Source organism: Amblyomma americanum, chromosome 6 (assembly GCF_052857255.1).
Source record: "Amblyomma americanum isolate KBUSLIRL-KWMA chromosome 6, ASM5285725v1, whole genome shotgun sequence".
In the NCBI taxonomy this organism is placed as follows: domain Eukaryota; kingdom Metazoa; phylum Arthropoda; class Arachnida; order Ixodida; family Ixodidae; genus Amblyomma; species Amblyomma americanum.
In genome coordinates, this window is record NC_135502.1 from 75,589,791 (window position 1) to 75,603,609 (window position 13,819).

Consider the following 13,819-nt stretch of genomic DNA (forward strand, 5'->3'; position numbering starts at 1 on the left):
TTCTGGCTTCTTGGTAAATTCACTTAGCGAGCCCCTGTTTGAAACAAACCTTTCTACTGTTCTCCTTTCTTGCAAATGGCAAACCAAACTTGTTCCCTTTTAGCTCATTCTCCTAGCCATAAGAATTTTAAGCTGCAGCCTAGCAAACAGCCTGTCTTTAAGCAATGGTTTGAACACATCACAGCATGGCTAGGTATACTGTGGTAAGCGGTGTGTGGTAACGCTGAGTTTTATGCTTAAAGCAATTCATCTTTTCCTGAATTTTTTTTTTCGTACTGAACAGATATTTGATTTGATATTCGAAGGCAATTTTTCTTTACATTCATATTCGAAAATTTCAATACTCGCACACCTTTAACTAAAAGCTAACTCGAAGACATGCCTAAAGCGAAGAGGCCAGCGTGTTCGAAAGCACATCATCCCGAGCAGTGCTTCCTTCCCTCGACACTCTGCGCAGTATGATGCGGATGATGGAGAGCTTTAGGGCTTGCTGCTGCGTCGGTCAGTAGCAACAAAGTCTGCTGATTACAGAGTTACCTACTTCGAAGGAGATGCACAAATGTGTTCTGCAGACACTAAAATTGCCATAATCTGGTGGCCAGAGATAGCTCTGACCATGACAATTGTGCTGCAAAGTGCTGGTAATGGTTGCATTTAATTTCCCACTGGTTTTTCCAGTTTTACTTCCTTTTCATACAATTGAAAGGCTCGTTTAATCTGAATATTTCTAGAGGTCCCATTCCTTTTCTTGAGGACGTTTTTGCAATAATAGCTGCCGAGAAGAAATGCGAGGCACATCCCCTCTCTGGCCTGTCTAAAAGGCCCAGCAATATCATTGCTCACGACCTTCATTTGGCACACTTTGGCACAATATTGGTCACTTTTATCACGTTGGTACATAAAGCCGAGCCTGGCTCAGAATTGCGCAGAAGTGCAAGTAAAGCACTCTTGTACTCCTGTCGGAGCCTCAGCTGTTGTTTTCATTTGTGAATCAACCAATTAATAAAAAAAAAAATTTAGGGTCCCCAATCCATAACTTAACAGCCTTTTTTTACAGCGAACTTTGCCTCCCGTTCGCTTCAATTTAGTTACATCTGCTTCCTGAGACCTGTGGAATGCAGCTATCAAGCATGCGAAGAAAGAGTCAGTTATTCTCCAAAGAAAAGCCACTCATTGGAAATTAGCTAAGGTCAATATCCAAGACAGTGGAAAATTCCTTCCAGTATCTGCTTTAGAAAAAAGTGCTCCCAACCAAGAATGAAAAGATAAAGAGGAAGATAAGGCAGCCAGCCGTCTGGACACACAACAGCTAATCAGATTGAGTGCGGCAAACAGCTTTTAGCACATGCTGCTTAAAACAAAAAGCACATTAAGTATGAGTGAAAATAAAAGCAGCAATAAGTCAAACAAGACAAAAAAGAGCTGTAACATTAAAACTATTAAACGGCCTAGAATGCCAAACAGTAGTTAAATCTAAGTGTATCAAACAAGACAAAAAAGAGCTGTAACATGAAAACTACTAAACAACCTAGAATCCCAAACAGTAGTTAAATCTAAGTGTATCAATGACCAGCCAAGGTGGAAACTAAGAATACCAATATGTTCATATGTCCTGCCAATATGAATGAAGCACACCATAGCTTCACAGGTTTTTGATCATGAAGCAAATTTTTTCGTAGCGCTGACCACGAAGTTTCCTTCAGTCATACAATTTTTTTAGCTCTCTGTGTTCAATAAAAGTAAGAAAACTGTTAAGAGGCTCCCTTCAAGGGCATGCACCTTTCAACAAAGAGTTCTTAATCTTCTACTGCCGCAGCAAGTTGCAGCTTTCAGCAAAGCTGCAGTACCTCTATTTCATTACAATTCCACTTTTTTCAACCCCAAAAGACAAATGACGAGTGCTAGTCATGTCAGAGGATAGCAACATATTATTGTGAGACAGACTGGAGCGGCATAGACAGTGGCGCAGGATGAAATGCTAGTTATAGGCCCACCGACACCTAAAATCACCATCTTTCCCACTGTGATCCTCGGCGGCTTGCCGGAAGTGCAACAATATACTAATTAAGAGCAACATCCCAACTAAAAGAAGCTGCAAAACTGCAATGGCTCCGATTGCTCAGTACTGTCCCAACTAGGATGACATTTATGAAATGCCAGCTAAATAAGGCCTGCACACAACCGACATCTAAGAAAACTATAATTTCGTTTTCATGAATATTTTGAACAAACCCAGTATTTTTTTTCCCTTGAACAGCATGAATAATTGTGTGGAAGAAAGTACGGGCACAAAATTTAAGGATCAAGGGTATAGTTTTGAAGACTTATCAATCCTTGATGGGCACTAAGCCCTTGACTGGCGCATTACATAGATTTAAATGTTCTATGTAAGGGTTTTTGAAAATTGCCAGTAAATGCGTTTAATGAGCAGAACGAATGCTTTTGAGCATTTAAACTAAGTATGAGTCCTCAAAATGGAGCCGGCAGCTTATTTGAAAAAAAAAAAATAAATGCAATTTTAAAAATTTGTGGGCTGATGATAACTGCACAACGATGGTTTTTGGAACTATTTTCTGAAGTGTGTACACTATGAGTACTGGTGAAGTCACAGCGAGAGACAGGCCACTAGCTGCCATTCGCTGCAGCCACAACAGCCATGACATCAAGGGCATACTTCTGGTAACCGTGGAACTCTGCTCACACCTGCATGAACCCCTCAGGTGTGCACAAGGTCTGTGCATTTATGCACATGGTTCCTATTCACTGCTGCTGCATCTTTATGTTGGTGGTTCTGGAGTCAGTTGCTGCGTCTTTTGCATTGGCCTGAGATGAATACACCTTGCTGTGTTGTCAGCTGCAAAGCCAGTAACTGATGAGGCGTTGAACTCAGGCATGAGCGAGCTGCCTGGAGCGTATCGGACTGCCAGCGTTGCACACCTGCCATTAAGAGGCGAATTCAGCGCAAATGATTGACATACTCATAGGTAGGGCGCAGTCCCAACCTGTTCTCTCAATTCATTCTGTCGTGTTGGAGTGTATGAGTTGAGACGATAGAGGAGGAGCATCATTTTTATTGCCGATATCTTTGCTGTAAATGAAGCTAGCTCAAAAACTCTTGCAGCAGAGCAACGATTGATGAAATACCTGCCACTTGTTGGCTTTTCTCAACCTCGGTAATTATCCTTTCATAGTCCCTTCAAAAGTTTTTTTCTCACACTACAGACACAAACTTGCAAATGCCTAACTTCCACTATTCGCAAGTTTCACGGCCTATAGGGGGCGCCACTGATAATCAAACATGGCCACCTGAGAGATAATCTGACAGCCGCGCTAGCCCTGTGCCGTGCTACGCTGCCTGAGGCTGCATTAAAATTTTCGTGCGAGTGTGGTTCTTAGGTGGAAAAGCTCTCGGTGCAGGTGCTGTTTTGAGCAGAGCCGCAAGGATATGCATGACATCATCAGTCAGCGTACAAGCCTTCTGTTCGCAGGTACCACAGGCGCGATAGAAACCACCCGGTGTAGGTGCATCTGGTCCAATATGCAAAACATTCGGCTGCTGACAGCGTGAAGCGGCAGATGCGACACATACCGCGGTGGTTCTAATCGCGGGAGGAAAGGTGGTGGGGACACAAGCGCGGAGAGAAAACATGGGTACAGTAAAATCTCGTTAATTCAAGCTCAAAAGGGACCCGGAAATTGTTTGAATTATGCGAAGTTCGAATTATCGAATGGGCGCCAGAATGAGCGGTCATTGCGCCCCGCCGCAAAGGTAAAATCCAGAGCAGTCACATCTATACTCGTTATCACGAGCTAGGCGCTACTACACGTTTGCGGCAGGCAATTCTGAGAATTTAATTCATCCAATCCTAATGACAAATGAAATAAATTGATTGGGCAGTTATGCGCCAGAAACAAGTACTGGAATGCACTCGCGTGAGCAGTGAAATTTAGTGCTGGAATATAGGACGCTATTTATGCTCCCAAAAATGTTTATTTAGGGGAAGGGTTGCCAAAACTAAAAGTAATCAGTGATGATCATTTGCTTGCGTATCTTCTGCCGAGACTCCATCGACATCATCTGCAGCTTGCCCAAGAGCTCCAGCGCAACGCCTGCATTCTTAGTGGCAGAGAAGTAGCGTGCTGCAACATTGAGCGTCGCCGCACTCGGGCTTATCTCTGTCGGCTGTGCTCACCGCACGTAAGCCCTGTGGCGTCTGCTGACAGCGTGCAGCCTCAATTATATCGGCATCACTAAAGGGCTCCACTGTCTCCACAGTGCTGTACATGTAGCTCGCGGCACCAACAAAAAGCATGACTGTGGCGCCTGGACCGCCGTACTGCGTTGTGTACACCACGTGATAGCGACCCAGTGACCGCGGCACAATGAAAACTTGGAACTGCTTGCGCCAAAGCATCGGCGGCGCGGGCGAGTGCTCTAGCAGCGAAAACCTGCTTCGGCATGCACCGGAGTGCAGGCTCCGCCAGCCTCATGCGCTCGGCTTTTTTCTTTTCCATTGTTTTACAACTCTAGTAAATTTTCAGTGCGTTGTGTACTCGCTATGGGTCAACTTCTGTCTACGAGGAGCGGTGTAAGCCAGGGGCTCCTAGTTCGAATTAACCATAGCGGAGGCCGACTTGTTCGAATTATCGGGAGTTTTCCCCTATACAGGAGTGTACCGGGACCCGGGCGTTAGTTCGAATTAACGAGCTTTTACTCCACCAGAAAAATTTCACGCTTTTATCCCATTCATGGTACTCGCAGAGGCCAGCCTTTCAAGATGTTCATAGTCAGTGGCCCCAATTTTCACCCGATTTCAGCACGTACGCCGTTGCACCTGGCTTACCCAGACAAGCAGAACCCCAAAAATCATGATCTAGACGCACGAAGAAAGCAAGAAAACAAAGTAGCAGTGATGATCTGCATATTTCGATCCCTCTGATTAAGTCTGGAGAATTTGCAGGTAGGCGATGATTTTTACTGATGTAACTCGTGAACAAGCCATGACGGAACTATTCTTCAGCAGCGACTGCTTGACAAACGAAGTAGCACCGGCTTTAAAGAGAAGCCGTGCTACTACTTTATCAGTGCCACAAATTCTGTGGATGTAGCTCCACTTCTCCGTAACTCAACAGACATCGATTTAAGTGCACATTAGGCGACTATTGATCGCAAGCGGTGTACACAGTGGATCATGCAAGAAACTTTTTCATTTCTTTAAAAGTACCAGTTGCCTTTAAGAGTGGTTCACAATTTACGTCAGTCAAGATAACTGCTCACATGTGGTGTGCTAGAAAAAAATAATTGGGGCAGAAATCCTCACTGAAAACTACCAGAGTTTTGGTCACAGGTTTTGCAATGCACACCTTGACTTTGCTGCAAATTTAAACACGTGCGTAAAACGAGAACGACTGAAAGAACGCAACCAACAGGACAGCTACAGCGCTAGTGTTATCGTTTGTGTTTCTTCGTCGCCACTGTTTCATCGCGCTGCTTTAAATTTTCATGATGAATAACCAGCATACCCACACTGAGATTTTAATGAACTTGATTATCCACTCCTTCTTGAGCTTATAATTAGAGGGAACGGATGCAGATTTATCTCACCTATGACCGAACAGTTCAAGAACTACAGTAGGCAGAAAATGCAATCACTTTACGTTTTCTTCCCACATTGCGTGCTTTGCAGGTGTGCTTGGAGGTCATAATAATGTATTGCCAATGCTGAGTGAATAACGTTACTCAAAACGAAATAACACGCCAAAAGCGCCGTGCGATAGAAATAATAGCACAGAGGCTGGCTGGGAGATGTCGGCCCAAGCCGTTCGCCTTCAGCCGGTATCATCTCTCAGGCAGTTCTGGAGGAGGCCTCTTGGTGGCGACACCGTATGTGAAACTAGCAGATAAGCGCACAGTGCAAACCTACAATGAAATTTCTAAGCCCACGAGTACAAGCTGGAGTATGCTCAGCCTATAAGTCCTATTACTACTACGAAGAAAGGAACCTAGCCAATAAGAAAGAAAGTGAATTTTTTTAATTACAACATACAAATACTATCTCCGCTCTTAAAGCATTTAAAGTCTAGTATTCAAAGATATTTATTATTATACAAGGTCAGTCGAATTCATGCACAGTGAGAAAATGAGTTTTGCAGTTCGTGACAGCACCACAAATTTTAAAAAATCTGTGCTCTATCAGACCCACAAGCCTGGCAAGCCTTAGTTGCAATTAATCAGAAATGCACTAAATTAACAACATTTTGTAGGCACAGATTCAAAGGGGGCATCATTTCAAGGCCTATAACCTGTTGCTGTACAGGTGTCCTAGTGGCATGCTGGAAATAAACATGCTTTTCTGGACAAATGTCAACACCAAATGGGCACCAAAAGGAATAATTATCATCATGGAGTTATGAAGCTATCCAGATACAATTTCATCGGTACGACCAATGTAACTTCCGTGCACATTGTGAAACTTGCTGTGTAATGAATAGTTACTGTAAACAATCGTTTTTTCAAAAAAATCAGAATATTTCGCTAGCACTACATTTTGCAAAGCAGAGATGATAGGACCCATAGAGCTTCATTTGAACAAATTATTCATGAGACCCAATTTTCTGCAAGGTCTATGCAATTCGCTAAAACACAAAAATTATGTCTTTGCAAAAATTAAATCATCTGCAGTGGTTGTATCTGACATAAATAGTCTGCACAGCAGACGACAGCAAAACCCAAAACATTTTGAAAGTTCCTTCATTTGAGGAGCAACAATGCCCAACCACATGCATAATTAAATGAAGGCTGTTTACAGTGATGGCACTATGAGGTGGAAAAGGACCTTCGTACTGGACACTCTGTCCTCCATTGAGGAGCACTGATCTGGGAGAAGCTTATTCACAGATGACCTTAACAGCTACAGCTTTGAACAATACATGCACTCACGTGCTTGAACAATTTATTATAGCAGGATTTCTACTCTGGACTTTATTTGAAACACTAAGAGCAAAAGGCTACATGAAATATCATTCATGTGTGCCACACGATGCACATGTGTGGGTCAACTAAAAAACAGCACGCTCTTTTGTTGTCAGCCCAACCCCACACGTTTTACAAACAAGCTGTAAAAAAAAAAAAAAAATCCCGTTCCCTTAGAGTTTACCATGGCCTCGCTCTTCCACCCACCTGAAACACGTTGCTGCGGTGACCGCTGTCATACTTGAGCACAGGCTCGCCCGTCGCCCAGTCCCAGATGACCACGCTGAGGTCGTCGGAGCCGCTGGCCAGCCGAGTGCCCGTTGAGTTGAAGTGCAGCGCATTGACGCAGCCGTCGTGCGCGTGCATCTTGTACATGAGCTCCAGCCGTTCCAGCATGCGCCGGCTGCCATAGCAGTCCAAGCGAAACTTATCCACATGAGACACTGGCGTCTGCTGGCCATATTCACGCTGTGTCAGTGCCCGCCAGACTAGCCACTTGTACGAGGGTGCAGGAGTGTTGGGTGTCGGGTCATAGTTGCTCTCCAGGCTCTCTGTGTCCTGCATATCATACCACAGTCACAAAAACACTTTCGACTGTAATGAAATTTAATGCAGATCTGGGGTTGCTACAGGGCAAATTCGCTAGTTATCGAGCCCAATCCTGCTTGACCTCAAGCGAGTCCCTGAAGAAGCGCAATCAAGACTTTTGATCCTAGTCAAGGGCTGCTAACTTCATGCCCAGGAACCATAAAAAGCAAACTAAGAAAGAAACATGCAGAAAGATCCTGCAAAAGTTATAAAATTTCAAAAACGTTTTGCGCAGCTTGATTTCCAAGACTGAGTCAACACTGTCCACACCAAGAGTCTATTTCTGTAGCAGAGAGCAAATACAGCACCCAAGTATATGTGCTGACAGAACCTGCTGCCGCATCGTCATATTCGCAGTAGTTTTCGTCACAAATGTTTGTTTGCTTTTACTTGACTGCGAACTCATTTGTCTGCCACCAATTGCATGAGTACATATGCCCGCAGCAACATCTGGTATTTAGCAGGCCAAAACCATCGGAATCGATTGGAAGTTTAAGTTCAATCAGAACTGGACATAATCAAGACCAGAAATGCCTGTGTGACAGCAGTAGAACATGGCAGCTGCATTTACAGGACCATGATAGACTTGCATAGCTGGTACTCTGCAGCTGCAGCATAGTTGAATGCCACAATAACAAAGGCCAAGCTGCACCAACCTAGTGATGCTATAAATAATATACTGAAGAGTTGCCAGAAGGACATGACATCACTGATGCATTTATGCACCCTTGGCACTCAAAAGACGGTCACAGTCTCAGTTTAATAATGGACTACGTGCGCAGTGGTTCATAAGCCTTGGTCGCATGTCAGAAGTTTAACACCAATTGAATGCATCAAGCATACCTTCTAGGCACTTTGGTGCTCCTGGGATAATATCTTTATAATGTAGCTACCACTGCTCAAAAAGTACAGAGAAGGTGTTAGAGGTGGGGCTCCAAGTCTCCAAACGTAACAAAGGCTAATAATATGTAATGACTGCCACTGCTCACTATGTGTCATATGTCAAAAAATATTTTTTTTTTAATTTAAAAGAAAAAAAAAGAACACATCCAATTACAGGTGACAAATAATTTTTGTAAAAAGCAAGTTCTCAGGCCACACACATGTTGTTCAAGCTGTACAGCCAAATTTTCAAACTCAAAAGTTCAGCATTTTCCCACAGTTCTCATTATTTTGCTGTTCAACTGCAGCGATGCGGGTTGTATACATGACAGCATGCTCCATGTTGAAGCGCGACATGCAACAGGAAGATGAGAAACAACGCCAAGTGAAACAATAAACAAGGAAAAAAAAATTTGTAGCCATAGTGTACCCAACTGCAAGACATATAGTGCCAAATGCTGCGCTCATCCCATAATTATTCAGACTCGTTTCTGTTGCCTGTGCTAGACGATACATGAACTGGTAAAAAAAAAAAAAAACGTCACGCGGTTGAGTACAAGCAAATTCATTTTTAAACAAGTGGAATGAAAACAAAACCCAGATGCTTTGATGGAATCCAAAAAATGAAAGCAGTATAAAAGTGTAATAAAAACAGCAAAAAGAAAAGATAGATAATAGATAGTAATGGGACGATAGAGAGATAGAGCAAAAAAATTGATTCTAAACAAAGCGAGCCATGTTTTATGGCCTGAAGTTAGAACACTTAATGAAATTGTTATTATTGGTTCTGCATTCACTTTGGCTCACTAGAAATGTTAATTTGTAACTTTGTGAAACAACACTTCGGAATCATACGAAAATGAACTATCGAAAGCAACACAAACACATTGGACTGATTTCAAATGCAAAAGATCTAAGCAATGCAATCACAAGTTACGTCACCTCTTCCCTGTCATCTTGGCTCATGTGGAAAGTGTCGTCACTATTTATGGAGATGTTGTCGTCGGAGTCCTCAGTGAAAAAGCTGCTGCTGCCACCACCCCTGGTTGTGTCACCACCACTGGTGTCCTCAGATGCTGAACCCGACCTTCGAGTCCGACCCAAAAGGTTCAGTAGCCGGCGCTTTTTCTTCTCTTCCGTTTTCTGCTTTTTCTCCTCCGGAAAGCCTGAGGTGAAAAATGCAAAGAAAGCTTTATCCTTGGGCTGATGATCTGCAGCCTTTGGGCTGCTGACAGAGCAGGGTGTGATCTTTGGTAGTGTCATCCACTCTCTGTATTCGTGCCAACCCTATACTCCATTCCATACATCAAGTGCAAAGCTGTGAAAGGTACGGAAGTAGTCCGCACGGGAAAATAAAGGCAGGCGTGTTACTCAGCGCTTGTTCTGTGGCCGAGTGGTCTAAGGCGCGAGAAAGCCACAGCATGTCGTCAACAATAAGAGTGCATTTAATCAAGCTCATGACAAATGTGTCATGTACTAAGCCTGCAGGCAAAGGATTTACGATGTTCCGCTCACCACAAGGAGCGCACTACTTTTTGGTCGCAGATGCAGTCAGTGCAAACAAGAGCGCTAGCTTTGGCAGCATTGCATTTGATGTACGACCTCTGTCCGTAAAGTTTCGAGACTGATTTATTTTCTTCTCTAGAAATGATTCCCCAAAACATATGTTGGTGCATATGTGTAGCGCCATCTTTTCGGGCTAATCTGAGCTATTTATCTTAATTGCTGTGGCAGCCGCTAGATGGCAACACATGTAAAAAATATGTTGTCACTAGTCGTCTGCGCATTCTACTGTGAGTGAATGTGGAGAGATGGACGTCCACATCGAACAGTGTGTAAAAAAAAATTCTGTGAGAAGCTTGGCAAGACAGCCACACAGACGTATCAGCTCCTTCGTGATGCTTACGGCAACGAGACATTATCGCGGGCGCGAGTTTTCGAGTGGCACAAGAGGTTCGTTTTCGGGGAGAACGTCGGTGGAAGGCGACACAAGGCAGGGGCGCCCTTCAACCTCACGGAACGAAAACAACATGGCTCGGATCAGGGAACTTGTACAGCAAGACCGCACCATTACAGTCTGCATGCTATCAGATGCTCTCGACATTAGTAAGACAACATGCACCAAATTTTGCGTGAGAACTTGGGGAAACAAAAGCTGAATGCCAGACTTGTGCCGTACCCCGTTGTGTGTGTGGGTTCAGCACTTGTGTAGTCTATTCTCTCCTTTTGCCCGTGTTTCCTGCACTGTTGTGAATAATGAACACGTACCAACTCGCCCAACTTTTTTCACTCATCCCTCACGCAGGACCAGAACGACACGCGGGCATCAGTGAGCGCTGATTTGCTCTCCGAGGCAGAGAAGGATGCTGCATTCGTCGACAGCATCATTGCTGAAGACGAAACATGGTGTTTTCAATACGATCCTCAAACAAAGAGGCAGAGCACTGAATGGCGGTCCACAAGCTCTTCCGGCGTCGAGAAAGGTGTGGCGACCGAAGACCAAGACAAAGACAATGCTGATAGTTTTTTTTCGATGCCAGAGGTGTCATACACCACGAGTTCGTCCCACATGGGCAGATGGTGAATCAGGAGTTTTATATTCGCGTGCTCCAACACATGCGTCTCAACACATCCGTCGCCCCGACTTATGGGCATCTGGACAATGGCGCCTTCTCCACGATAACGCAAGGCCGCACACTGCTCTCAGCGTGACAAAATTTCTCGCCAAGCACAGCATTACTGTACTTCCCATCCGCCATACTCGCCTGACCTCTCCCCATGCGATTTTTTCCTGTTTCCTCATGTGAAGAGAGCCCTAAAAGATCGCTGGATGGGGAGTGTGGAGGCCATTCAAGCCGCCACGACAAAGTAGTTGACAGCCCTGTCAAAAGAAGCGTTTTCCAACTGTTTCCAAGACCTCAAGAAGTGTTGGAAGCTGTGCATAGACTGCAAGGAAGACTATATCGAAGGGGTGCTGCACAAATGATTTCAATGTTAAATGCATATTTTTTTAATGGACTCAGTCTCGGAACTTTAAGAACAAAGGTTGTGTGAAACGGAGTATACAATTTTTGCACGGAGGTTCACACCGTGTTCATCTGCATGTGTGCTATATCATTAGCGTCTGCAGCAAGCAACCAGGAGTATGTGGAGTACGTGACCATGCTTCGACAGAGCGAATGATTTGCATTGGTGGGTGCAATGTTGAAATTCACGGTCATATTTTTTTGTGACCGGTTTTCTGTAGGGTAAATGTGACACAGTGTTGCATAGATTGAAAAGCAAAAATCATAATCAGTTGGAAGTCAAAATCTGTGAGTGCGATCGAACAGCTAACATTTAGAGGAGCATAGCTTCTCGTGAACGCTCTCGCCGCCTGCTTGGCCATGGCAAGTGCGGTAATTTAGACTGTAGAGCTTATGATGGAATCACCCTGTTTGAAAATTCAATATTGGAGACAACAGTGAGCTATGTGACCGAAATGAATCCACGTCTGATCTTTGGAATGTTTGTTTGTGTTGGCAAGTGCGATGAAACTAAAATTCTGTCCCCACTGCCGCTCATGTAGGGTTGTTCGTACAATGAGTGACCCAAGTCAATTTTGCTTCTGAAAGCAATAGGCATTCGAGCCTACTCTGCTTCCTCCAGCGCTCACCAGTTCACAAATACTGGCAGGTTGCCTAGGTTACGGTAGGTTAAAAAGTAATAGGTTTGTACATTAAAGAATGACGTTCCTGCTTATGCAGAGGCCAAATTGTCGCACCTGTGTATATAGTTCCAATCTCGGTTGGGCACGGGCACCGTTCAAGGCGTCACATTTGTTGTATGTTTGGCAAGGTTATGTATTGTCTAACTCAGGGGACCTATTTGCAGTGCATTCCATGTGATATCAGACAGTGCATGCCGGAGTTTATTGTCCTGTGCATGCCGTGGGTCCTTTCTCCTTTAGCTGCCGTCGGTTGATTTGTGTGTACTTTGAGTTGGGTAAAAAGACTGTGCCGCTGCTTTCATTCATGCTGCGGTATGCAAATTCAATTCTTCATACCATTGGTATGCTTCTTTTTTGTTCAGGTGGCGATGGCTACACGCATCCGATGTTTGTGAACAAGCAGGGTGATGACACAGTGTGGCCAAATTTGTGAAGTCCCTACATCGTGCGCTTTTCAATTAAGACAGTTTTGTCCACACCATCCACAAGTCCAGTCTCCTAAAATTGTGTAGAGAGTAGTTGATAGGCCATGCATTGTGCTTTGTTTGTGCGCAAAGTTAAGTATAGACAGTGGGGCTTCTGTCCACATTTAATTCCCAAAGTGTTCTATACATATGTGTAAGCATGTTGTTGGCACAAGTCTTTTTCTTTTCACCATCAACATCCACTGCCGATGTAACTCAGGGTTGGTGGCAAAGTGGCAAAACAAAAACACATCACAGCCGTACTGAAAGCTTGGTTCTCGGGTTCTCTTTTCTTTGACTTTACCGCAGCCTGTGATAAACAATTAAATGTCCAAAGGACTGTGGAGTTGCGAACAACATTGCAGCTTTTGTTGTACCGACGCGAACACGCACTTGACTAGTGGCTAAGCAGCTGGACATTTCTCCGCGCACTGAATTAACAGCCCAAAGGAGGATGGCAACAGTGGGATGTCGTGCTTAGCGCAGGTGTACGAGTATGTAGCTCCCTCCCACCTGCTCTTGGCAAAATAGTTTATACCAGGCCTCTTCGATTTGGCTGCACTAGCTACACTAGTTCCGTGAAGTTTTGCGGCGGTGACGCCAGCGTGCAGCATCAGTTCAAGCAGTTCCAAGTGCAGCTTGATACTGGGTGCTTCAAAACGAATGGTCGAGTCTAGGCCTGGTTGTACGCTACCCTTGCCGTCGCCAGCCAATTACAGCCAACTGCGGGCCACTGACATCAATGGCTGCCAAAATTCCGTACCATGTGAAGAATATTCAAGAAGCAAATTGCAATGAAGTGTTGCCAGAACCAGCCCTAGGGAATTTGTTCGATTAAAAAAAAAAAGTTGTATGTATATACACATATGAATATGTGCATACGAATGTATTCATTTACGAATATGAGCTGAAATGCTGCCCATGGAGCTCGAATTGACCGCTTAATTATGACACCGCAAACAGTTACTCACTTCCTCTTTTCAAGAAAAAACTGTCATAATTTCATTAGGAGACTACTGCCATATCTTCTCCGCTCCTCCAACCTACACATGGGCACCACCATATTGCTGCACTACAGCTGCATTTACACTTTGGAGAGTGCAAGCCAGCCAAGAACTTGAGCCACACTAGACTGCCACTTTTCCAAAACGAAGAGGGAAGTGCAGCGGGCATGCGCTGCACTGGCAAAACGAATGCGGAAGT

At 44.4% G+C, this 13,819-nt stretch overlaps 1 protein-coding gene across 8 annotated transcripts in view; it reads right to left on the reverse strand.

Moving 5' to 3' along the window:
• LOC144093723 (DDB1- and CUL4-associated factor 8) overlaps window positions 1-13,819 on the reverse strand; it is a 44,018-nt gene that overhangs the window by 28,392 nt on the left and 1,807 nt on the right. For all 8 annotated transcript variants that reach the window (XM_077627379.1, XM_077627385.1, XM_077627380.1 and 5 more), the window contains exons 3-4: window positions 9,386-9,609; window positions 7,181-7,531 (exon numbers count right to left, since the gene is read on the reverse strand). In XM_077627379.1, coding sequence (XP_077483505.1) covers window positions 7,181-7,531; window positions 9,386-9,609 — 575 coding nt within the window. The remainder of the gene's footprint in view (window positions 1-7,180; window positions 7,532-9,385; window positions 9,610-13,819) is intronic.